The sequence below is a fragment of the Rana temporaria genome, chromosome 3, assembly GCF_905171775.1.
Source record: "Rana temporaria chromosome 3, aRanTem1.1, whole genome shotgun sequence".
In the NCBI taxonomy this organism is placed as follows: Eukaryota; Metazoa; Chordata; class Amphibia; order Anura; family Ranidae; genus Rana; species Rana temporaria.
In genome coordinates, this window is record NC_053491.1 from 292428557 (window position 1) to 292456402 (window position 27846).

The 27846-nt window shown below is 43.3% G+C and overlaps 1 protein-coding gene across 2 annotated transcripts in view; it reads right to left on the reverse strand.

Annotated features, from left to right (window-relative positions):
• The window catches only part of SLC25A48 (solute carrier family 25 member 48), a 183057-nt gene extending 159556 nt beyond the window's left edge, over positions 1–23501 (reverse strand). For both annotated transcript variants that reach the window (XM_040344745.1, XM_040344744.1), the window contains exons 1-3: positions 23160–23501; positions 22919–22962; positions 11569–11640 (exon numbers count right to left, since the gene is read on the reverse strand). In XM_040344745.1, coding sequence (XP_040200679.1) covers positions 11569–11640; positions 22919–22962; positions 23160–23205 — 162 coding nt within the window. In that variant the 5' untranslated portion in view covers positions 23206–23501. The remainder of the gene's footprint in view (positions 1–11568; positions 11641–22918; positions 22963–23159) is intronic.
• Between the last annotated feature and the right edge of the window lie 4345 nt (positions 23502–27846).

Sequence of the window (27846 nt, forward strand, 5' to 3'; positions counted from 1 at the left end):
AATGCTCTAGCAAAGTAAGGCGACCTACAACACGTACAACAACACTATAAAGGGGAAGTTCCATGGCGCCACCCTTGGGGCTGCTTTTGCTGATTTCGTGTTAGTAAAAGTTTGGTGAGAGACGATTTGCGCTTTTCAGTCTGTTACAGTGTGATGAATGTGCTATCTCCATTACGAATGCTATTTTTACCAGAACGAGCGCTCCCGTCTCATGAAAATCAGGAACAAAAATTGTCTCTGGACAGCCGCACTCTGAACAAATTGTAGCCTTTATTAAAAGAAGGACAGCACTACAAGTCACAGCAAAGTAAAATAAAACCCAACCACTGACGCGTTTCGCACTGAAACTAGTGCTTAGTCATAGCTGAGCTATGACTAAGCACTAGTTCCAGTGCGAATTGCGTCAGCAGTTGGGTTTTATTTTACTTTGCTGTGACTTGTAGTGCTGTCCTTCTTTTAATAAAGGCTACAATTTGTTCAGAGTGCGGCTGTCCACAGACAATCTTTGTTCCTGCTTTGCTAAGTGCATTGCCTGCACCTGAGTTATCTGCAACGGTGGATGTTCGTCTGGGTTCTCACCTGGAGCGGATATACCCTTTCCCCTCGCTCCTGTCTCATAACTTGCTTCTGAGCATGCGCGTTATTTTCACGTCGTTAATGCCTACACACGACCATTTTTTACGACGTTAATAACGACAACGTGAAAAACGACGCGAACATTTAGAGTATGTTCTAAATTTTTAATGGCCATTTTTAACATCGCAAAAAATGCTTTGGAGCCCACACACGATCGTTTTTAATGACATAAAAAAAAATCATTTTTCACGTCGTGTGTACGCGGCATAACACTAACTATTCCTAAAAATGTTCCCTCCCCCTCCTCCTACCTATCCTGCCTACCCTGTTTAAAAAATATCTGTATACTTTCCTTTTTTTTGTCTGCTCAAGTCTGGTCACATGATCCTCCAGCTCCCCCATTTCAGTAAGTGGTGTCTTCATCAGAAAGATGGGTGCACCAACAACAACTGGGCCATGTGAGCCTGTGGGTGACTTCAGGGCTCCAGAAACTCTCAGCTGTTGTCGAGCGCTCCATGCAGGGCCGATCCTAGGCAGGGTGCACAGGGTGCTTTGCACCCAGGTGCCTGCAGAGGTGGGGGTTCTCCCCTCCCTCCTTCTCTCCTTGTCACAGTGTTCAGTGTGCTGGGGGATGGCATCCCCAGCATCCCTTTACACGAGCTCTGGGCTGCCCCTGCTCTAGATGTTTTATGACATGATAGATTGCCCCTGCCCATTCTTGCGCCTCAGTAGTCCATCTACAGATGTGATGTTTATTGAGATGTACCAAGAGCCCTTTCACACTGACAGTGTGGGGCGTCTGTGGTAAAGCGCTGCTAGTTTTAGCGGCGCTTTACCGTCATTTTAGAGGTACATTTAACCCCCACTAGCAGCCAAATAAAGGGTTCAGAGGCGCCAGTGCTGAAGTGCTTTACAGGCACTGCCCATTGATTTCGATGAGCAGAGGCACTTTATGAGCGGCGTATACACCGCTCCTAAAGCGCCTCAATTTTTTTTAACGTCCTGCCATTGCACTGTCCCAGTGTGAAAGCATTCGGGCTCTCACACTGGGATTGCAGATGATGCTTTTTTCAGGCGCTATTTTTAACGCTAAAGCACCTGAGAAATGCCTCCAGTGTGAAAGGGGTCTGATGGACCATCTCATGTACCATATCTGCAGTCTCTGTCCGTCTCCTATATCATGTCTGAAGTCTCTGACCATCTCCTGTACTATGTCTGCAGGCTCTGATCGTCTCCTGTATCATGTCTGCAGTCTCTGACCATCTCCTGTACCATGTCTGCAGTCTCTGATCCTCTCCTGTACCATGTCTGCAGTCTCTGATCGTCTCCTGTACCATGTCTGCAGTCTCTGACTGTCTCCTGTATCATGTCTGCAGTCTCTGACGATCTCCTGTATCATGTCTGTAGTATGTCTGGGGGCTCTTTCTAACAGACTCTCTAGCAGAAGCCCTCTCTGTGTCTATCAGAGAGGCCCCCCTCCAGGTCCCAAAAAAGTACTCTGCTTCTCTTCCTGTATTTTGTTTATTGTTAATAGATCATGTAAGGATCCCAGGTTATAGAAAACTTTGTGGGGGATCATCTCTGTGGTTGAGTTATTGCCAAAGAAACATTTGTAAAGGGGAGGAGTTAGTAAAATGACCCTGATCCATGTCTTCTGGGGTCCCTCGGCGGCTGTCTCTGGTCCTCCGCGCAAATAGCCACCACAGTCATGTGATAGCTGCCATGGTAATCACTAATTGCGGGCACGCTCCCGTGATACAGCGAGCGGCCATAGCCGCTCTCTGTATTACTCGGCCCCGCCCCTCGGCGCGCCGCATCACTGGATGTGATTGACACCAGCGCCAGCCAATGGCTGCGCTGCTCTTAATCCATCCGCTCTAGCCAATCAGCAGCCAGGCTGAGCGGCAAAAAGGATCACGGGACCGCGTGCGGGACTTTCGAAGGGTCAGGTAAGTATAAGGGGGGCTCTGGGGGGGGGGGGGCTGGCAGTATCAGATGTTTTTTCACCTTAATGCATAGATTGCATTAAGGTGAAAAAACATTTTCCTTTACAACTCCCTTAAGGCTTCCTTCCAGGCTGGGTGGTCAGCAAGGTAAGACAGCTCCAAAGTGTGTCACCAGTTGGGATGAGCCGAACACCCCCCTGTTCGGTTCGCACCAGAACTTGCGAACACACCAAACGTTTGTGTGAACTTTGGAACCCTATTAAAGTCTATGGGACTCGAATGTTTGAAATCGAATATGCTAATTTTAAAGGCTAATATGCAAGTTATTGTCCTAAAAAGTGTTTGGAGACCTGGGTCCTGTCCCAGGGGACATGTATCAATGCAAAAAAAAGTTTTAAAAACTGCATTTTTTTCAGGAGCAGTGATTTTAATAATGCTAAAAGTGAAACAATAAAAGTGAAATATTCCTTTAAATTCTGGGCCAGATTCATAAAGCATTTACGTCGGCGTATCTCCAGATACGCCGCCGTAATTTCAAATGTGCCCCGTCGCCGATTCACAAAGCGAGATACGTCCAAAAACATGGCTTCAGCCGTCCGACGTAACTTGCCTACGCCGGCGTATCATAGGCGCATAGTTACGCTGGACGCATTCGGCGTTCCCATTAAAAATATGCAAATAACCTAGATACGCCGATTCACGAACGTACTTGTGCCCGGCGTATTAATATGCGCTGTTTACATAAGGCGTAAGTCCGGTGTAACTTTACCCCTCATAAAGCAGGGGTAAGTCATGTTAAGGTATGGACATCGGAACGACCGTCGAAATTTACGTAGTTTACGTAACTCATACGTGAATAGGGCTGTGCGTAAGTGACGTTTACGTCGTAGGCAGTGTTCGACATATCTTAGGCATTCTAGCCGACGTGATTTTGAGCTTGCACACTGGGATACGTCCACGGACGGCGCATGCGCCATTCGTTCGGCCCCTCATTTACATGGGTCATTGCTCATTGTAATACAACACGCCCACCTGCTTCCAAATTTGAATTGGGCGGGCTTACGCCGGCCCATTTACGCTACCCCGCCGTAACCTAGGGAGCAAGTGCTTTGTGAATACAGTACTTGCCTCTCTAAGTTACGTTGGCATAGCGCATATGAGATGCGCTACGCCCGACTAAAGATACGCTCACGGAAAGTGAATCTGGCCCTTCGTACCTAGGGGGGGTGTAAAGTTAGCATGTGAAATATCGCATGTTTCCCGTACTTAGAACTGTCCCTGCACAAAGTGTCATTTCTGAAAGAAAAAAAGACATTTAAAACCGGACTTGCGGCTATAATAAATTGTCGGCTCTGGCAATTCAGAGAGGATTCATTCGTAAAAAATAAAAAAAAGCGTAGGGGTCCCCCCAAATTCAATTACCAGGCCCTTCAGATCTGGTGTGGATCTTAAGGGGAACTCCACCCCAAATTTAAAAAAAAAATGGCGTGGAGTTCCTCCAAAAATCCACACCAGACCCCTTATCCGAGCACGTTAACCTGGCCGGCCGCAGAAAAGAGGGGGGGACAGAGTGCGCCCCCCCTCTCCTGAACCGTACCAGGCCACATGTCATCAACATGGGAAGGATGTCCCCATGTTGATGGGGACAAGGGCCTCATCCCCACAACCCTTGCCCGGTGGTTGTGGGGGTCTGGAGGCGGGGGGGCTTATCAGAATCTGGAAGACCCCTTTAACAAAGGGGACCCCCAGATCCTGGCCCCCCTATGTGAATTGGTAATGGGGTACATTGTACCCCTACCATTTCACGAAGAAAGTGTAAATAGTTGGAAAAAACACACACCGTAGAAAATGGTCTTTTATTAAGAAAAAAGAAAAAAATCCAGCGGTGGTAATCCACTCGGTCCCGGCTTCCTGCTCCAACGTTGTCTGTATCCAGCGACGGGTGATCTCCTCTCCGGTCCAGCGATGAGAAGATCATCTGGCATCCAGAGCTCCAGAGCACAGCATCGGAGGCCGCCTCTCTCCGCCGGACACAGCCCAGCGGAATGACGTGGCTGGAGCTTTGACATTTCTTATATAGGGGAGGTGGGGCCACCCGTCATGTGACCCCGGACCCTCTGCTACGTCACTGGGGAAGCCCAGTCTTCCCCCTTGCGTCAATTGGTACCCCATTACTAATTCACATGGGGGGGCAGAATCTGGGGGTCCCCTTTGTTAAAGGGGTCTTCCAGATTCTGATAAGCCCCCTGCCCGCAGACCCCCACAACCACCAGGCAAGGGTTGTGGGGATGAGGCCCTTGTCCCCATCAACATGGGGACATCCTCCCCATGTTGAGGGCATGTGGCCTGGTACCGTTCAGGAGAGGGGGGGGTGCTCTCTGTCCCCCCCTCTTTTCTGCGGCCGGCCAGGTTAACGTGCTCGGATAAGGGGTCTGGTGTGGATTTTTGGGGGAACTCCACACCATTGTTTTTAATTTGGGGTGGAGTTCCCCTTAAAATCCACACCAGACCTGAAGGGTCTGGAATGGATATTTGGGGGGAACCCCATGTCATTTTTTTTTAATTGACGGCGGGGTTCCCCTTAATATCCATTCCAGACCTGAAGGGCCTGGTAATGGAATTTGGGGGGACCCCCACGCTTTTTTTTTTATGAACGAATTCTCTCTGAATTGCCAGAGCCGACAATTTATTATAGCCGCAAGTCAGTTTTAAATGTCTTTTTTTTCTTTCAGAAATGACACTTTGTGCAGAGACAGTTCTAAGTCTGGGAAACATGCAATATTTCACATGCTAACTTCACACTCCCCCCCTAGGTACGAAATTTAAAGGAATATTTCACTTTTATTGTTTCACTTTTAGCATTATTAAATTCACTGCTCCCGAAAAAACGTCAGTTTTTAAAACTTTTTTTTGCATTGATACATGTCCCCTGGGACAGGACCCAGGTTCCCAAACACTTTTTAGGACAATAACTTGCATATTAGCCTTTAAAATTAGCACTTTAGATTTCTCCCATAGACTTTAACAGGGTGTTCTTCGGCTTTTCGAATTTGCCGCGAACATCCCAAATTGTTCGTTGTTCGCCGAACAGGTGAACAGGCAATGTTCGAGTCGAACGTGAGTTCGACTCGAACTCGAAGCTCATCCCTAGTCACCAGGCAGGGTAGAGAAAACATCTCCGATGAAGTCATGTGACAGTGACGATACGCGTCAGACACTAGGACACCGGAAGTGACGTTTGCACATTGTGAGCTCACTGCTCGTTTCTGATATACACTGCATTACTGTTTTAAATGTGAGTACCCTGTTTGTTATATGTTTGAATAAACCGCTGAGTGTTTAAAACATATTACACTGGAGAGCTTCCTTTATGTTTTCTCTACCCTGCCTGGTGACACACTTTGGAGCTGTCTTACCTTGCTGACCACCCAGCCTGGAAGGAAGCCTTAACCCCCTAGGCGCCATACCACAGGAAGGACGGATAGGAGCTATCCCCTCTACCCCCGAGTGATTCCATTGGTTTTATTGAAAGCTGCTTACCTTGCAGCCGTAAGGTAATTTGCAATTGGACAATCTTGCGGTTCCATCCACCATTCATATGATGTGATTTTACTTACATTATGCAGTCACCTATTTGTATGTATTTGCACTCTTATTCAGTTCACTGTTTTATTCATCCATCATTGTTGTATATCAGTTATGTCCAGTCATTCATTTTGATCTGAGCATAACACCATCCTGCGATTTCCTCTGCGACTGCATATACTATTATCTTTACGTTGTGATTTTATTTATGCATTTTATGAGTCCCCTTATCTGCACTGTTTGCACATTCATTCAGTACACCTTTGGATGCACCTTATCTTAGCATTTATAGCGATTTTTATCTTTCAGTCAGTCTATTTGCATATTTGCACATTCATTTATCAATTATACTATTCTGGTTATTTATACATTTTACAAAATACACCATTCTATGCTATTGGAGCGCAACACCATTTTTGTTTTTTTCCATGTCTTACTGTGGGTAGTGGTTGGCCCATACGGTAGTTGTCGCACCTTTACCCTCTGGACACATAGGCCGGGATTCAGAAAGGACTTACGCTGACGTATATATTGATACGCTGCGTAAGTCCACGGATGTGCCGTCGTATCTATGCGCCGTATTCTTGAAACAAGATACGCCTAAATTCTGGCTCCATCTGACCGACGTAAGTCTCCTACGCCGTCTTGGGCGCATATTTACGCTAGCCTCAAGGGGCGCTTCCATTGATTTACGCGTGGAATATGTAAATGAGCAAGATACGCCGATTCACGAACGTACTTATGCCCGTCGCAGTAATCTACACCGTTTACGAAAGGCGTACGTCCGGCGTAAGTTTACCCCTCATAAAGCAGGGGTAAGTCATGTTAAGGTATGGGCGCGGGAACAGCATCGTATTTTACGTAGTTTACGTAAGTTGTACGTGAATGGGGCTGGGCGTAGGTTACGTTCACGTCGTACGCATTGAGCCGTCGTATCTTAGGGAGTATATGCGACGTAAGTTCTAAGCATGCGCGCGCATGTGCCGTTCGGCCCTTCATTTACATGGGGTCACGCTTCATTTTTATACAACACGCCCACTTCCTTGCTACTTTGAATTAGGTGGGCTTACGCCGGCCCATTTACGCTACGCCGCCGTAACTTAGTGAGCAAGTGCTCTGTGAACACTGTTCTTGCCTCTCTATGTTACGTCGGCGTAGCGCATATGAGGTGCGCTACGCCCGCTCAAATATACGCCGCTCTACGTGAATCCCGGCCATGGTTTCCACTGTAGCGCAGGAATAACTACTTTACCCAACTCTTCAGAGTTTACACATGTGGTTGGGGAGAGTGAAATCTAGAAATCTAGAGGTTAAGCTGTGTTTTAACTGCTACCCAACCATTCCTCTTAGGGCCCTTTCACACATAAGGACCGTATGTTTGCATTTTCCTCCGTCCGTTTGCGGATGAAAATGGGACATACATGGGTTCCTATGTGATTACGGGTGCCAGCGGATGAACATCCGCTGACACCCGTAATTTGTCCGCCTCCACAAAGATCCGCATTTGCAGACGGAAGAAATCCTATTTTTCTTCCGTCTGCCGGATCGGATGAACACAGACATACGGTCCGTGTTCATCCGATCCCCCATAGGGGAGAGCGGAGGAAACACAGGGCGGTCCCTGCACAGTGTGCGGGGACCGCCCTGTCAGCTGCCAGCTCAGCGGGGATTTTACGGAGGATCCCCGCTGAGCTTTGCGGACACACGGAGCGGATCATTACTGATCCGCTCCGGGTGAAAGGGCCCTTAAGTTGAAAAGGCAGCAGAGGGGGATGTACACTTGCCACAGCCAAAATGCTTTGCATCACAGTGTGGCAAAACATGCATCCGTGTGCAATGCATTAAATTGCAGGGCGATTCTGTGGGGTTTAACCACTTAAGCCCCAGACCATATTGCTGCCTAAAGACCCAAGGGGTTTTTACAGTTCGGGACTGCGTCGCTTTAACAGACAATTGCGCGGTCGTGCGACGTGGCTCCCAAACAAAATTGGCGTCCTTTTTTCCCCACAAATAGAGCTTTCTTTTGGTGGTATTTGATCACCTCTGCGGTTTTTATTTTTTGCGCTATAAACAAAAATAGAGCGACAATTTTGAAAAAAATGCAATATTTTTTACTTTTTGCTGTAATAAATATCCCCAAAAACATATATATAAACATTTTTTTTCCTCAGTTTAGGCCGATACGTATTCTTCTACCTATTTTTGGTAAAAAAAATCGCAATAATCGTTTATCGGTTGGTTTGCGCAAAATTTATAGCGTTTACAAAATAGGGGATAGTTTTTTTGCATTTTTATTTTTTTTATTTTTTTTACTACTAATGGCTGCGATCAGTGATTTTTTTCGTGACTGCGACATTATGGCGGACACTTCGGACAATTTTGACACATTTTTGGGACAATTGTCATTTTCACAGCAAAAAATGCATTTAAATTGCATTGTTTATTGTGAAAATGACAGTTGCAGTTTGGGAGTTAACCACAGGGGGCGCTGTAGGAGTTAGGGTTTACTTTGTGTGTGTTTACTAGTGTAGGGGGGTGTGGCTGTAGGAATGACGTCATCGATCGTGTCTTCCCTATAAAGGGAATGACGCGATCGATGCGCCGACACAGTGAAGCACGGGATCGCGAAGGAGCGGCTATAAACAAATAGCCGTGCCGTCGTCCCGGATCGCTCCCCGAGCGGACCCGACCTCCGCATGTACCGGGGGGGTCCCGATCGGACCCCCCACCCACGTCTAGCAGAGGACGTACAGGTACGTACATGTGCCTGTCCGTGCCATTCTGCTGACGTATATGTACATGAGGAGGTCGGGAAGTGGTTAAACAGGTGGTGAGGAGGTGATATAACACCTCCTCACTGCCTGTCAAATGCCATCTGAAGAGCGATCCAAATGTGGATTGCTCCTCAGAGGGCACCACATGTGTAAAGGAGCCCTAAGGCTGTTCAGCCATTCCAGTATATTCTGTGGAATCAGCTGGGGGCCAAGAGAAGGAAGAGGGCTATTTAACCCCTGTGCTCAAGCATTTACCTTCTGTGTTTCTCTGCACCGTTCCATGTTTATCTGGCACCAGTAGTCTAATGCTTATGAAGTGGTTCAGACACTTTAATCAGAGACCCAATGTCCACTTCATAGGTGTGTGCAGCCTGTTGCATTAGGCTGTGCACCCCAAATCAAAGCTCAAATACATATGGGTGTGTATATGTATGTGTATATATATATATATATATATATGGAACAGTAGGGGCAGAGTGACAGGAAGGGCAGACAGGGTGACAGGGAGGGGCCAGAGTGACAGGAGGGGGCAGGCAGGGTGATAGGAGGGGGCAGTGTGACAGGAGGTGCATTCAGGGTGACAGGGGGGGCAGAGTGACAGGAGGGGCAGGCAGAGTGACAGGGAGGGGCCAGATCAGTGACAGGAGGGGGTATTCAGGGTGACTGGAGGGGGCAGTCAGGGTGACAGGAGGGGGGCAGAGTGACAGGGTGCAGGCAGGGTGACATGATGGGGGCAGTGTGACAGGACATATGAAGTGGACACGCTATTATTGTTCATATACAGGACATTGTTTTGCTGGCTCCGGCCCTGACTCCCGATCATCACATACAACACAAAGGTGATGGCAAAGAATCCTAAGAATCCCCCCTCCCCTCAGGTCAGTGTTTTTCTTTTTTTTTTTTTTTCTTTTTTTTTTTTTGTTTTTCTTTCTTTTGCCACTTCAGACTTCACCACAGCGAGAGACTTGCTCATGATTTTATTCATAATTCCGTCTCTACATCTGGTTTAGCATCATTTGTGGTGCATTTCTTATGCCAATTTTTGTACTTGTTAATTTTATTTTATTTATTTGTTTGTTTTTGTATTATCATCTTTTTTTTTTTTTTTTTTTTTTTTTTTCTTTTTTTTTTTTTTCGTTTTTTTTTTTTTTTTTTTTCCACCGTTTAAAACTCACTCTTTTATAGTAAGTACGGAATTTTTAAAAAGTTTTATCTGCGTGACAAAGAAATACCCAGCACCCCATCTCCCCCCTCCCCAACTAAATCCCCCCTCCCCCCCCTACCCACCCCCTCCCTTGACCATCCCACGACTCCACTATAAGAACTCCTTCCCTTAATTGAAAAATGCGTTCCTATTCCTCTCTCAGGATTTCTGCGAACCTCCAGGACTTTTTAAATTCCAACCAGGGTACCCATATATCCTTTTCCCCTTCCTTGTATTTATAGCTCCCGTATTTTAATTTCTCTCTCCTATAAGTGTCCTCTACGGAGTCGATCCACTCCCACATTTGCGGACTTTTCGCGTCTCTCCATTTAATGGGGATCAATCGTTTCGCTGCGTTCAATAAATGAGGGGACAGTGAACCCTTGTACTCCTTCTCTAGGTCAGTGTTTTTCTTATCCAGACAAGTACTGTGTATGTGGCTGACTCTGCGGCTGGTCTCCTGCAGGATCTATTCCCGATCAGCTGTCTGTGTGATAAGCTACATACATGCTGATCAGCCGACCATGGACCTCACATCCCTGATCCAGCGCGCTGTCCTCCAATTCTCCACTGACAAGGTGCTGGCCAGATTGGACTGCCAGCTAAACTCTTTCTTCTTTAGCGGCCTCTTCCTCTCTGTAAAGTTGTCCAGGGCTGGAGTGCCTTCAGTGTCTGCCGGGAACCTCTTCTCCTCCTGTAGGATCCTGTGCATTGTCTAAGAATTTCAGTAGTTCTGCCAGAAAAAAAGCCATGGAGTACAGTGCGAAAATCATTAAATAGTCCGGGCGGAGTACTCTTTGTGCTGTGGGTTCCTGGCACTTACATTACTGGTGGATACTATAGAAGTGGGCATCGGGACTCTGATTAAATTGTTGGAACCTGTGCCTGATGAACACTAGTCTATGTTCCTCCCCGGGTGGAAACTCTAATAGGCTGGTGGACTAAAAAGAGACATGGTCCTTCTGTAAGTATGTGTAGGGCCTAAAATGTCAAGTAGCCTCTGGGCTACTGTCCACACACAGGAAGTACCGGTAAGTAACTTAAATGTACAACTGAATTTGCTTGCAGTTCCCCACTGTGACCCCTATAGACAATACGTTGAACCTCCCAGCATCCTATGTGGCCCAAGAGCCCACAAAGTCAGGCATTGCTTTGAAAAAATGTATTAGAACTGTGGAACAGGACTTAAGCCCATCCCTTGCATAACATAGTACACTGCATACATCTGTCTATGAAGTCCATACAATGTAATATATCATGTTGAAGAGGTAAGGAGTATCTTAACTCTGACCTGTGGATAAACTTGAAATTTACAAACATCACAAGCATGGGTTCTGGGCTTGCTAAAATAGATCTTTTTATTTACTGCATCACCAGGTTAGTTTTTTTGTCAGTTTTAAAATCTCAGGTTTATTATAGGAAATACACTGATGTATACAATGGTATTTCAAATGAAGGTAGATGATAATTGAAAAGTACTTACATTTTCATTTCTGTAAATTCTAAGAATACATTTAAATGTATTGCCATATCCATGGCCAGCTTGTAATCGAGCCTTTAAATACAAAGGTACAAATTAATATTTGCTTATTTTTGGGATAGCTTGTTTCACACGTTATACTGTTATTAGTTTCTATGACAGTCAATAGTAAATTATTATTATACAAGAAGATTTATATAGCGCAAGGTTGCGCAGCACTTTAAAACATGAGGGCAGACAGTATAGTTACAATACAATTCAATACAGGAGGAATCAGTGGGCCCTAAATATTCTATAATGTCAGTCATAGCGCTAATAAGGTAATAGTTGATGTGGGCATAAACGGCAAGCTTATAGCACTGTATATCATAAAAGACTACCACTGTCCACATAATGTGGATGACAAATGGTTTATTGGCCTCTATTGCAGCAATTTGAGTAGGGTATTTGTAATGTTACAGTTCCCCCAAACTCACTTAAATAACTTTCATCAGATTCCACTAAATTATATACTTCTGAGCTTTATTGCTGTCTGCATTCCTTATTGCACTAATAAATTATATTGGGTCTAATGTAGAACAAAGTCAAGTAGATGTTGAAATTTACAGAGTGGTAAAAGCATACAAACAATGCCAACCTTACCAGGAAAGAATAAATGAAAGTACAATTTTTGTTTAGAGAAACCACTGTGTTTCAGGGTTAACTCACAATTTTGTGATGTGATGTGGTGTGTTGTGGTGAAAGTAATTCCCACATCCAATATTCTTGAAAAATGTCAAGTTTGCACATGCAGAGCTTATGATAGAAACTGTGGGGCCCCGTATAGCCTGTCATAGAAGAGATGTTAAATACCCCTTTGTGCATGCACAGTAATCCTGGCAGCTGTGTCTTCCTGAATTACATACAATGGGGACAGAAGGGGGAACTACTTACGGTACTTATTTTTGGGATCAGGAGGAATCCTCCAAGCATGGATCCTGGCTGGCCAGAAAAGAGGGGGATGATCATGTGCCCCCCCTTTTCTTCCTAATCCATACAAGGCCACATGCCTCAACATTGGGGTTATCTTACCAAATACCACCTCTACCATGTGAATGAGTATGCAGTACATAGTACCCTTACTCATAAAAAAAAAAAAGATGTAACCTAGAAATAAGACACTCAGACATTTTAAAGGTCCTTTATTATAAAAATAAAAATACCCAACAATGTTCCTTATTGTACATCCCTTGTCAATCATGATGCCTGCCACCCAACAACTCACTGAAAAAAGAAGACGATCTGACACACACCACCAACTAAATGACAGCTCCCCAAGCTGCCATCAGCAATATGATGGAAGGGGGGAGGATAGTGGTGACATTATTGCCTAAATATGGTTAGTGACTATATTTGAGTAGTGACGTCACCACCATTCTTGCCCCTTTAATTACTTAGGCAGACTTATCCCTACTGCACAGTAGACTTGTCCCTATAGTAAACCTGAAGTATCCTCCTATACTTCTGATGTCACTGCTACTGGATTCAGACAAAACCATTGGCGCATCCCTACTCTTCAAGAGAGTGCTTGAATGACATCCCATCTAAACACCTTATGAAAGTAAATTTGGATAAATCCTTTGTTAAACTTCAGAGATCAGTAGAAAAGAAAGTCAGAATATTTTGAGAATAAAATTACCCCTTGGGGACTAAGGATCCAAATATTTCCTAATTTAAAAAAGATAGATGGCACTTTGAAAAACAAATGGGAATCAAATTTACAATCATGCTCCTTTGAGATGATGTCTCTATTGTGTTATCAATATGAGACCGAACTCAATGAATATTATCGCGAATGAGAGATCTTCTAAAAAACGCAAAAGAGATTCGAAATTATCCGTTTCGGACAATGTGAAAAACGCACCGGTTTTAACGCGCGAACATGAATCACCTGTGGTTCGTCCCAAAAACTCACTTCTTAACGTCTTCACGTCTTAACATGCCTCATCTTTCTATGAAAAGTTCACATGGCACTCAAGGGTGTAAAACTAGTGGTCTAATAGGTCCTTTATCTATCCCTATCTCCTCTTCCTCAACTTTAGCACCCACAATAAGATCTACTAAGGTAAATGATTTGACAACGTCAATAAATAACAAAGTTGATTCCAAAGTAGCATCTATTTTTTTACCACTGGGAACACCGGAACACCGAAATCGGGTAAATCCGTAAGTTTCAGTGATATAGTATATGATGCGCGTGCCTGGCGGCCGCGATGTCCACCAGGTACCCGCTATTGGCAGTTTTAGAGCAGGGACATGGAGCTCTGTGTGTAAACACAGAGCTCCACGTCCTGTCAGGGAGAGGAGAGTGATGCTGTGTCCCTTGTACATAGGGACACAGCATCGGTCACCTCCCCCAGTCAGTTCCCTCCCCCCACAGTAAGAATCACTCTCAGGATACACATTTAACCCCTTCCTCGCCCCCTAGTGTTAACCCCTTCCCTGCCAGTCACATTTATACAGTAATCCGTGCATTTTTATAGCACTGTTCGCTATATAAATGTGAATGGTCCCAAAAATGTGTCGAAAGTGTCCGATGTGTTTGCCATAATATAACAGTCCTGACAAAATTTGCAGATCGCCGTATTACTAGTAAAAAAAAAAATAATAAAAAAAAAATGTCAGAATTCTATCCCCTATTTTGTAGCCACTATAACTTTTGCGCAAACCAATCACTATACGCTTATTGTGATTTTTTTATTATTATTTTGTTTACCAAAAATATGTAGAATACATATCGGCCTAAACTGAGAAAAAAAATAGTTTTTTTTTTTTTAAATTGGATATTTATTATAGCAAAAAGTTAAAAATATTGTGTTTTTTTTTCAAAATTTTCGCTCTTTTTTTGTTTATAGCGCAAAAAATAAAAACCACAGAGGTGATCAAATACCACCAAAAGAAAGCTCTATTTGTGGGAAAAAAACAGGACGTCAATTTTGTTTGGGAGGCACGTCGCACGACCGCGCAATTTTAATTTAAAGCGACGCAGTGCTGAAAGCTGAAATTTTGCCTGGGCAGGAAGGGGGTATATGTGCCCAGTAAGCAAGTGGTTAATGTCCTAGAAAAAACAATGTTTTTTTCGACGTGATTCTTGTCAAGCCTGTTTTGCATACACATGATCGTGAAAAAAAAAAAAATGCTCGAGCAAAGCGCTGTGACGTACAACACATACGACGGCACTATAAAGGGGAAGTTCCATTCAGATGGCGACATCCTTTGGGCTGCTTTTGCTGATTTTGTGTTAGTAAAAGTTTGGTGAGAGACGATTCCAGCTTTTCAGTCTTTTACAGCGTGAGGAATGTGCTATCTCCATTACAAACGCTAGTTTTACCAGAACGAGTGCTCCCATCTCATAACTTGCTTCTGAGCATGCGCGTTTTTTTCATGTTGTTAAAGCCTACACGCGACCGTTTTTCACGACGTGAAAAACGACAATGTGAAAAACGACGAGGACATTTAGAGCACATTCTAAATTTTTAATGCCCATTTTTCACATCGAGAAAAATGCTCTGGAGCCTACACACGATCGTTTTTAATGACCATTTAAAAAAATTGCATTTTTCACGTCATGAAAAACGGTCGTGTGTACGCGGCATACCATCTGGGCCTTTGTGCAACAAATAACAAAAGAAGTGGAGGAAATGACTTGGTCCAAATCTTCATTTGACAATTTATCTCCTCCATTGAAAAAGGTATTAATATCCCTGCAAAAAAAATACTGAACTTATAATTAAATCAGCCAACAAAGGCGGAAATCTCGTAGTAATGAACCGTGGCAACTAAGAACAAATATGTCTACACATTTTCCAAAATCGAGAATGGTATAGACCAATTTCACGAACAGTTATCGAATCCTACTGTAGAGAATATAGAAATATTATTGCTAAACCCCATTCTAGAAATCTGATTGACAAACAAACCTGGACCTTTTTAAATGTCCAGGAACCTAAAGTTCCAACCTTTTATCACTTACCCAAGGTCCACAAGTCTTTAACTAACCCTCCTGGCCAACCCATCATCTCTGGATGTGGATGTCTCACTGAAAATGCGAGTAGTCTAATTGACACCTATTTGGGTCCTCATGTAAAATCATTGTTCTCATATGTAGACACAAGACACAATTGACCTTATTAAAAATTGAGAGCATCTCTGTTCCAGAAGATGCATGGCTTGTTACCATTGATGTGGACAGCCTCTACAACGCAATCCCACATGAGATGGGATTGAGGGTTGTGGCAGAGCATCTATATGAACGTGGCCAGACTGCTGAAAAATACAATGAGTTTATACTGGAACTGTTGAAATTTATCCTCATGAGAAATGGGTTTATGTTTGGTCTCTCCCACTATCTTAAGGTTCAGGGGGTAGCGTTGTGCCCCATCGTATGCCAATCCTGGGGGGTTGGGAGAGGAAACTTTTTGCAAGGGAAGATATTAAAAAATATTTAGCCCATGTGGTGACATTCCATCGCTACATTTATGATGTATTCATGATATGGTCAGGTACCTATCAAGGGTTGATTACATTTATGAATATCTTGGGCAACAATAATTATAACCTCAAGTTTACGATGTTATGTGATAAAAAAAATCTATTTAAAAAAAATCTGATTTTCATAGAACCTGATGGCTCCCTAGGTAATTTGTTATTCTGGACTTATACCCAAACAGGGAGAAGGCTCATGCCCTCATTGAGGGTTTTTCGCAGGGTTTCCCGTTGCCCCCCTTTGCAGGGGTGTTGCATGGTGGTGAACAACCTTAAATCAGTTTCCGAGTATCCCCAGGTGGTGAGAGACAAGGTTTGGAAGGAGATTGATGAAGGGTGGGTGGAAGGACCTTTTAGGGAACCCCCATTTAAACATTTCCGTTTGTCACCACTAGGGGTGGTTCCTAAAAAAGAACACAATTCTTTACGCCTTATTCATCACCTGGTATTTCTGAAAGGACAATCTTTGAATGATGACATAGACATGTCATTATGTTCAGTTTCATATGCCACTTTTGAGGATGCAATTGAGAAAATTAGGTTGTGTGGTCCAGGGGCTTTGCTAGCCAAAGCAGATATAAAGTTGGCTTTCCGCCTTTTGCCCATTTACCCTGCGGCTTTTAACTCCCTGGGTTTTCAATTTGACGGGTGTTTCTTTTTTGACAAATGTCTTCCCATGGGTTGTTCTTTATCGCGTGCTTATTTTGAAGATTTTTCCAAGTTTCTTCATTGGGTAGTTTGTTTTCAGTCGGGAGTGCACAGTGTGGTGCACTACCTGGATGATTTTTTATTTGTTGGGCCGGCGGATGATATGTGGTGTGCAAATTTGTTTAACGATTTTCGGTCATTATCACAGTCATTTGGCGTACCGTTAGCGGAGAAAAAAACATTTGTACCAGCTTCTTCCTTGGAATTTCTGGGGATCCATATTGACACGTTCAGGATGGAGTTCAGTCTGCCTGAAGCAAAGATTAAGAAGCTGAGATTTTTGTTGGTGGGTTTCCTGTGGAAAAGGAAGTTGCTTTTAAGAACTACAGTCATTGTTAGGTATTTTGGCTTTTGCCTGTCGGATCATGCCGTTTGGTCGCATTTTTTCACGATGGCTTTCAATGACTATTTCATGTATGAAATCCCCATTTGCTCACATCCGTTTGACATGTTCTTTGAAAGAGGATTTACAGGTGTGGGCTCAGTTTCTGGAAACCTACAATGGGCAATCTTTGTTTCAACATGATTTTGTTTTTGCCCCAGACTTTAGGTTTACTGACGCAGCAGGTTCCAAAGGGTTCAGGGCCATTTGGAGATCCCATTGGTGCTGTGCAGCTTGGCCAGATTCCTGGATACGCCTGGGTGCTACCAAGAATATAGTACTGCTAGAGCTATTCCCTGTTTTGGTAGCATTAGAGTTGTGGGGCGAGTCTTTTGCGAATCGGCACATTTTGGTTGAGACAGACAACAGGGGTGTGCTATTTGCTTTGAACTGTCTTTCATCCAGCTCGTTATGTGTTGTTAAAGCATTGTGTCAAATTGTATTTCTGTGTCTCAAACACAATATTTGGCTAAAGGTAGTAAGTACACGCCCTGGATATTGAACACAATCGCTGACTCTTTGTCCCATTCTCAGACGGACCGTTTCCGGAGCTTGCTGCCAGAGGCGGACGAGGAGGGCGCCAGGTGCCCGGATCACTTATGGTCACTGGTTTAAGTTTGGCCGCTGAGGCAATCAAGGGTTCGGTGGCACCCAAGACTTGGGCAGGCTATTCTGTTTCCAGGCGGAATTGGCTGGCATTTGCCAGTACTTCAGGTTTCATTGGCGAAACGCCGTCGGAAGGTGGGCTGCTAGCTTTTGTAGCATCCCTCATGGGGGAAGGTTTTTCCTGCAGTCATATAGTGAGGTCACTGGCAGGCATCTCCTTTTTCTGTTGCCTAAAAGGTTTGCCATCTTGTACATCATACTTCTCTGTGAAACAGGCAATCAAAGACTACAGCAAAAGAACCTTTGTGTCAGATGACAGAAGACCAATTTCTTTTGACATACTGTCCGGTTTGTGTGCTGGGCCTGCCATTGTTTGTTACTCAGAATACAAAGCACTATTGTTTAAAACAGCATTTGTACTAGGATTTTTTGGGGCATTCTGGATTTCAGAGCTGGTGCCGGATTCTAAGTATGGTTGCTCGGGCATCCGCTCGGAGAATGTAGTGTTGGAGCATTCTGCGGTGCACATATGGCTGCAGCGTTCGAAGATGGATCAGTGTGGTAAGGGGTCTTGGATTACTTTACAGGCTCAGGTCAATGAAGTGTTATGGGAAATTGGAAAGAAACTGCAATAAAATACTGGAAAAAGGAAAGAAAGGAGAGCTGCAACACAGTTACAGCCTATTCAATCCGAGAGCTGCGATTACCATGTAAACAATAAATACAAAAACAAAATGTGAGAAAAATATAAATCACGCTACCTCTAAACCATGTGAAACAAGTGTTTAAATAACAAAACATTCAAAATACACATACAGTACCTGTCTCCGAGAATGTGTTTCCAGCACGACGGCATCGCGCTGATTCTCGGCGACATGGTGCCGACATCTCGCACTCGCTGGAATAGGAAAAGCACATTCCAGCGAGCGCGTCATAGAAGCGACGGGGATCCGACTTGGATTCCCGCCAATTCTAGCCGCAGAGTTTGGTATGAATCATAAGGGGGAACTCCATGCCAAATTGTTAATAAAAAAATGGCATGGGTTCCCCCCAGGGGCTTGGGTGCTCTGGGGCAGGGGGGCACCCTGAGGCCCCCCACCCCAAAGCACCCACTACTAGCAGCGGCGCAGCCCGCTCTTCTTTGCTGTCTTCCGCCTTCTTCTTTTCTTCAGATGTTGACGCGTCGCTTCCTCCCGCTGTAATGCTGGGTACGCGGCTTGCACCGATTTATATAGGCCTCTTATGATGTCACAGTCCCATCATGCTCCGGGACCCCCCCTCTGGGGCTCAGGAGGGAGGGCACTCACTCGTTTCCACTCCTTTCCTGACCGGCCAGGCGGTGTGCTTGGATACGGGTCTGGTATGGATTGTGGGGGAACCCCCACACCGTTTTTTCGATCCACAATCCATACCAGACCTAAGGGCCTGGTATGCCCCTGGGGGGGAACCCATGCAGGTTTTTTATTTAAAATTTGGCTTGGAGTTCCCCCTCATGATTCATACCAAACGCCACAGCTAGAATTGGCAGGAATCCAAGTCGGATCCCCGTCGCTTCTATGATGACTTTTTCCCATCGCGGCGAGCCGGCTCGGCGCTGGCTCCCGCAATGGGGCTCGTAGGTGGTTAATCTCGCAGAGAAAGGGAGCGAGATTGACACAATATCTCAGTCACCTACTGTAAGTGATATACAATGGTATATATAAATCACTAATATACCAAAAAAAGGAGGTTGATAGCCACTAGAGAGCACTATGTAGCACTCTCAAACCCCTCAATATCAGTAAAACAGTGATGATATTAATAATGTCAAAAAAAGATTAAATCAAAATGATGCTTTTAAATCAATCTTCTTAAAAAATATTTATCAAAAACAAAAAAAATTCCCTAGTAAATAAAGTCTATAAATGTTTTACACATGAAATGCCAAACACCCGTGCTCTGTGCCAAATTCCAAAATCAGTTGAAAACATGTCCAAAGAAAAAGTGATGTATCCTCCACCAAACTATGAATTGGCTCCTTACCAAATCGCCATGATCCCTTATGACAGGGGATCATGAACAGCATATAATAGGTAGTCACTCCTAGTCATGCAGTTCAGACAGATACGATCCTTAACATTGGGTCTCATCCACAAGTGATTGAATTCACCAGCATCAATGCCCACCTGGAAAAGAACATTATCAGAAAATACATTTCAGCGATTCATTGGTGATGGTGACCTTGAGACTTTGGGTCCCAACTGTACTGCGCTTGCCACACACTCCTGCAATCACTGGCTTACAGCCTCTTTCCTGGGATGAATAACACTCCTGACAAAAATGCATAATTGTCATGTCCATACCTTTGCAGTACTGTAAAGTATGTGTTACTGCAACGCATGTTAAGTGTGTTAACACATTGCAGTGGCAGTCTTTTGGTCAGAAAATCAACATTTCCCTCTGGGGTAAGGTATAATTTTACTGCTGCTTACTTATGTAAAACTTCATATCACTACTTCCACTCCTCTTGAATCAACCTCTTCACCTTTCCATTCACTAGGGTGTATGGAAGGCCGTGCATTGAAAATGTGAAGTATGTACTGACATCGAAGGCAGTCATCTGGGTCATCCCATTCTGGGCCTGGTCAACTTCCATAATGAATGACTGGACCCTAGAGGCACTCAAAATCTGCTGAGCCTCTTCAAGGAGGGCAACCGACCCTCTTCTACGTCTGGTAAAACCAGTTGTAAGACAGGAGTGAATCGTTTGGATAAAGGTGCCCTTAGAGCCAGGAATAAAGTTGTCTGTGATAGGCTTGGGGCCTCCTTTGTTAGGGGGGCTAACTGTGATGCCCTTAACTCCTCTGCAGGGTGTTGTGCCTGGAGTAAAGTGGCATAGATGAAGAGCAATGACTTGCTGACTCACAGCGTCCTTTGCCCATAGAGAGGTTTTGGCGGCAATATCCACAGACATGTTAGGTCCGTGTCAAAGGCCCAGCATTTCTTATACTTTTGTCGCTGTTATTGCTCAGAGGAGGAGAAATGCAGACACTCACTGGTACATTTCTGTACCTCCTGGGCGAGACCTGCGAGTCTCATTGGACTTGTCATGACATGGCAATGCTCTTTTGCTTGACCTTAAACAGGAGCGAGCGAGGTTGCATCAGAAGACAAAGGCCAAACTCATGGAAAGGCACTCTTTTCCCTCTTCTTACTAACCAAACTAATGGTCCCTACCTCAGCACATGAAGGTCTTGGTTATGTGGCTGAAAGTTCCTATTGGAGCAAGGATGTCAGCACTGCGCAGAGAAAGAAGCAAACAGATCATAGACATGACCTCCCCCCCCTATTCACCTGCAGCATAAGCATGGGAAAAAATAAAATGTTTCCTGTGTAAAAACTACTTCACACATGCGTGAGCCTAGATATGCCATAGCAAAGATAGCTGCCACATGAGACCCTCTGCACAGTGCATGCGTGGATATCATAGCCAGCCCTAAAACTCGAAACAGCCACCAAACCTGGAACGGATCTTTAATGCATGCTGGTCATGGGAAAAAAACACAGATGAAAGAAAAAAACTGCAGACAAAAGAAAAAAAAAATCGCTCCCACGTAGGGAAAATGAGGAAGCCTAATAAAATTAGAGGCAAGGGAGGAAAAACAAAAATGGATAGCACAAACCTAGGGGAGAAAGAAAAGGCAACACTAACTTCAGCACCAGGATTCAGTTCAGGTGTGCTCTGCATAGAAACACATGCAGCATGTACTCCAGCCACCAAACACCAGCTCAACATCATGGCCTTGTGTATATCTTGAGGACAAAAAGGAGGGAGCTTGCTCTCAGACAGACTTTTATAGATTTTAACAGGTCTTGTGGGTGGATATAGGGGCGGAGCTATATCACATGTATGCTGCCATGCTGGCGTCAGAAAAATTAATGGCTTGATCATCTTCTCACATACTGGTGAGACTTAATTGACCACAATTTCTTTCACAGTGTGGATGAAGAGTGATATATGCAGAGTGCGTTTGTGCATGTGGGTGCAATAGAAAAAAATGTGCATGTAAGTATTGTGAAAAACCAGACTAAATGAAAAGCATCGAAAAACACCAAAAGACAGGTGCATGACAGACATGAAAGACCAAAATAGGTTAGGCTAGGCTGGGTTAGGTTGAGTTGATATATTTTTGTCAGTCGATCTGTCATGCCTATTAATTTGTGTTCTCTAGGAGGGGTCCATAGCTTTCATTGGATTCTTAAAGGGGTCCATAGCTCAACAAAGGGCTGTTCTCTTCAACATGCAGGTCAAAGACAGATGACAAGGAATATATAACAGGGAAGAAAAATATTCTCATATTTTTCGGGAATAATAGACAATCTACGGCAGTGTTGTCAACTTCCTGCAGCATTTTTTACTGACAAAACATGGGGAATTTACTGACAGAGCACTTTATTTTATTGACAACCAGAAAAATGACAGAACTCCTATTAAATATTAAGACAATCAATATTACTGATGGTTGGCAACCCTGATCTATGGCAGATTTTCAATCTCCTATAAAAAATTAAGACAGTTGATATTTAAACAATATACACGCAATATGGAAAAACTGAGAATACCCATAACAAATAATATGCCTGGGTTACACTTAAAAAGTCAACACAGTGTAAAAAATAACCAGCTCCTGATATTCACAGAGTTGTAAAAATCACAGATTTTTACAAACTCTCCATAAATTTACTGATGGTTGACTACTTTGATCTATGGCAGATTTTCAGTCTGCTAACCAGGTCCTATGAATTAATCAAGCTTTCTTTGTTACAAGAATGGCTGTTAAGTTTGATCATCTGTGAACACAATGTTATTAATGCCTTCGCTTCTGCCCTGATTTATTGGTATTACAATAATCGTACTTGAGATGTGACTGACAATATAGTGTAGCAGACAGGGAATCTTAAAGTTAAAATATTGTTATTTTCTTTTCTATACATAATAAGAAATACAATATTTGATTTTGTATCCTGTTCTTTTTGTCATACTATAATAACATTATAACATCAACAAAATATGATTACCACCAGAGAAATGCAGTCTGCATAGGAATATAAAAACTGTCTAAAAACACTGCCAAACATAAGGAAATCACATACCTTAACAGTGTCCAAAGGATGTCCGACAATAACACTAGCAGCGCCTGTATATATATATATATATATAAAAAAACACAGTATAAATTTATAATACTGTTCATCAAAAAGTAATTTGGAAACACAAAATGATCTGACATTATTATGACTGTCACACAGTGGAAAATGTATAATCCTAAAAATCTGTGAAATGTATAAGAGGATATCATTGTGAAAAATAGTGCAAAGAAAGAAATGTGCTTACCCCCAAGATATCCAGCTACAAAATCATCTATCTGGACTCTTCCCATAATGGAATTTGGTTCCGTAGTTTATTCTCCTTTGCAAATGCAGTGTTTTTACACACAACCGCATGTCCTGTCAAAGTGTATTTGCTTTCTTCCAGTCCAAAGGTTTTTAATACACATAACAAATGTGTTCTCCTGGCAGATGCAGCAGTATCTCGTGTCATCAGATTTTTTCTACCACTGTCAGTAACAGTTTCCAACTTCGATCTTTTCATCCCTAGTGTTAAAATAATGTGCTTTACGTGGAGTCTGGAGGGCTGAAAACTGTCACTGTGGATCTGCCATGTCTAGTCCACATTCCTATCAGTCCACAAATGCATCAAATTCAAATGTTTGAAAAAATATGTCACATTTTTATAAGAGACATTTGCACAACATTTTCTACTTTTTTTCAGTGACCATAAAAGCAGAATTCGTTTTAAAAGATAATTAATTATTCCAAAAATATGATGATTATTTAAAGCAACCCTTGATTATCTTTTTTAACATATTGGCCACTGAGTTTATTTTGGCTCTGATAAGAATGAGACCATATTTTCTTACAATCTTTTCACATTGTGTTATATGTCGGCTTCCTTGCACGTTTAAACTTTATTGGCTGTATTTTTGTTTAATAAACATATTCATCCATCCAGTTCCTGAAATATGTAATAATAACTTCCGGTCTTTAACCACTTAACCTCCCTGGCGGTATGATTCTTTCAGAAAAAGATGCTGAAAGCCTTACCATTATTTGCAAGGAAATTTGGTGTTTTATACTGTAGGCCTGTAATTTTTAGGAATAACTCACTTAAATCTGACCAAACAAGAGTCTAGTAGGCATCCCGGGTATGACATTTTTTTAAAAACAAAATTATAAATTATAATATAATAAATAATTATAAATAATTATAACAAATAATAATATAATTCTAATAAAAATTATTCAATAATGTAATCAACTCAAAATCACTGAAATTTGCTCAGTTGCAGAATTGTTGCTGTCATTATTATTATTTTTTTATGACGAATTTCCCCACAAATCGCTATCACTCAATTCTGCAAGTGATTATAATTTATTATCGCTGTTTTCTAGCTGATCTAAAACCATTTTTGACATAAAGGGACACTTTTGGTTGCTATGGACAATCTACAGTTTGCAGGGAGAAAGAAAGGTTTTTATTATATAAAAGTACATGCAGGACACTGGGCAGACCACTAGGGACAAGGGGTGTGTGTATTTTTTACATACAGTACTGTAATCTATAAGATTACAGTATACTGTATGTATTGTGTTTGTTTACGTTTTTTAATTTGGCGCCGATCTCCGCCCCCGTGCATCGTAACGTCGCAGGGAATGGAGATCGGCGGCACAGGAGGACGCTGTGTGAATCGGGTGAGGTCCCGCTCGCTCACACAGCGCGGTGGCATCGCTGGATCCAGGGACAAGGTAAGTAAACACAGTCTGTGAATCCAGCGAGGCGAGCCCGAGTCTGACTCGGGGTTACCGCTTTTGGTATGAAAATCTCACCCCGAGTCAGACTCGGGAATACCGCCAGGGGGGTTAACCCCCGGACCATATTGCTGGTCAAAGACCAGAGTACTTTTTGCGATTCGGCACTGCGTCGCTTTAACTGACAATTGCACGGTCGTGCGACATGGCTCCCAAACAAAATTGGCGGCCTTTTTTTCCCCACAAATAGAGCTTTCTTTTGGTGGTATTTGATCACCTCTGCGGGTTTTTAGTTTTTGCGCTATAAACAAAAATAGAGTGACAATTTTGAATTTTTTTTTTTATAAACATTCCTCAGTTTAGGCCGATACGTATTCTTCTACATATTTTTCGTAAAAAAAATCGCAATAAGCGTTTATTGATTGGTTTGCGCAAAAGTTATAGCGTTTACAAAATAGAGGGTATTTTTATGTCATTTTTATTAATATTTTGTTTTTACTAGTAATGGCGGCGATCAACGTTTTTTTCCGGTACTGCGACATTATGGCGGACACTTCGGACACTTTTGACATTTTTGGGACCATTGGCATTTTTATAGCGATCAGTGCTATAAAAATGCATTGGATTACTATAAAAATGCCACTGGCAGTAAAGGGGTTAACACTAGGGGGCGGGGAAGGGGTTAAGTATGTCCCTGGGTGTGTTCTTACTGTGGGGGGGTGGCCTCACTAGGGGAAACCACTGATCTTCTGTTCATACATTGTATAACCAGAAGATCAGCATTTCCCCCCCTGACAGGACCGGGAGCTGTGTGTTTACACACACAGCTCCCGGTCCCCGCTCTGTAACGAGCGATCGCGTATACGCCCAGCGGCGATCGCGCCCGCCGGGCACGAGAGTCGGGGGCGAGCGGGGGGCGCGCGCACGCCGGCCCCTGGTAGCCTGCGAGAGAGCCGACGTAGTATGCCGGGCTCTCGCGCAGGAGAGCCAACCTGCCGCCATAGAATGACGGCGGGAGGTCGGCAAGTAGTTAAGAATGTATATCATTATATATTTTTTTTACTGTTATGTTCTTTATGGGACAAAGTACAAATAGGTGTTGATTTACTAAAACTGCAGAGTATTATAGACAGACCATTTAGTAATGGGTCTATAGTTTGTGACAGACCATTTAGTAATGGGTCTATAGTTTGTGACAGACCATGTAGTAATGGGTCTATAGTTTGTGACAGACCATTTAGTAATGGGTCTATAGTTTGTGACAGACCATTTAGTAATAGGTCTATAGTTTGTGACAGACCATTTAGTAATGGGTCTTTTGTGTGTGCCTCAAAATTGTAAAACAAATAATTAAAACTATTAATGCTGAACATTAAATAACATGTCAAAATAAATGTAAAAATGTATTTTATCCATTAGGCATTGATTTACTCTCAGCTTCCAGTTTTAATTTTGTCAAAGCTTAATTGAACAAGCTGAAGTTAGAAGCTGATTGGCTACCATGCACAGCTGCGTCAGATTTTGCACTCTCCAGTTTTAGTAAATCAACCCCATAATACTTTGCCCCATGTTGCTGGGTGCTTTCTGAAGCCTCATACACACGATTGGATTTTTCGACAGGAATTGTGTGATGGTAGGCTGTTGTCGGAAAATCCGACCATTTGTATGCTCCATCGGACAATTGTTGTCGGATTTTTCGCCAACAGATGTTGGATAGCATGCTTTAAAATTTTCCGACAACAAATGTGTCTTGTCGGATTTTCCGATCGTGTGTACACAAGTCCGTTGGACACAAATCCAAAGTACAAACACGCATGCTCAGAGGCAATGCTAACCATTACACAACATTAGCAGAAGTTGCCCAAAGGGTGGCGCTAAAGAGCTGAAAAAACACGTAGTTTCATGTTTGTTGGCTGACAATTCTTTGTCATTTGTATGCAAGTTCACGGCCAATGCCCTTCGGACAAAAGTCCTACGATTTGTCCGATAGAAATCTGATCATGTGTATGAGGCTTTACAGTAGCTACGAGATTCGATCTGCCTTTCTCCCTTCTGCTGTGGCTGATTTGACAACAACTAGGAAGGAGACAGCTGCCTTATAATGTGAAATAAACATGTAAGAGGGCTACCCAGTGCTGAATGCTAACATATCATTACCACAGTGCAATACATTATTCCATATAAGTTGCAATAATACATAACCATAACTATTTAAAGTCTATACAAATTCTAAATCTTTAAAAAGTTAATACATTTCAAATTTTCCAGTGCAGTAACAGTGCCAAGTGCTAGAAAAAACAAACTGTGTTGTCCGTGCTTCCCTCTGTGTGCCCTCTTACTCACCAGATATCCATAACTCCCATGACAGAAGTCATAAGCGCTGTAAGGATGGCTGGGATTTGTTGTCCCATGGTGTGTTCCTCAGGCTATGGTGTAGGTAGTTCAATCATCCATGACAGGAGTCATAAGCGCTTTAAGGATAGCTGGGATTTGTTGTCCCACGATCTGTTGCTCAAACTGTAGCATGGGTTGTTTTCAGTAAATCATCAGCCAGTAATGCTCCGTACACACGATCGGAATTTCAGATGGAAAAAGTCTGACTGACTTTTTCCATTGGAGATTCCGACCCTGTGTATGCCCCATCGGAAATTCCGATTAATTACATCAGAGTTTACATAGAGAATATGTTCTCTTTTCCTCCGATGGAATTCCGTCGGAATTCCAATGTGAATTTGGTCGGACAAAGGTCCGATCTTGTGTACAGGGTATAAGTCTGTTGTTTTTCAACAGAACAAGCTCTCCTGAAAATGTATCATTTAAATTGCGACAAACCATTTACCACAGACCAGGGTGCCTAACCCCCCTGGCGGTATTCCTGAGTCTGGCTCGGGGTGGAATTTCAGGACCAAAAGCGGTAACCCCGAGCCAGACTCGGGATCGCCTTGCAGTGTCCACAGGCACAAGTTACTTACCTTGTCCCTGGATCCTGCGATGCCTCCCCACTGTGTGATCGAGCGGTGTCCTCCTCGCTCGATTCACAGTGCCGAGTGACGCCGAGCTCCGTTCCCTGCAACGTTACGACGCACGGCGGTGGAGATCAGCGCCAAATTTAAAAAAGTAAATAAACACAATACATACAGTATACTGTAATGTTATAGATTACAGTACTGTATAAAAAAAATACACACACCCTTTGTCCCTAGTGGTCTGCC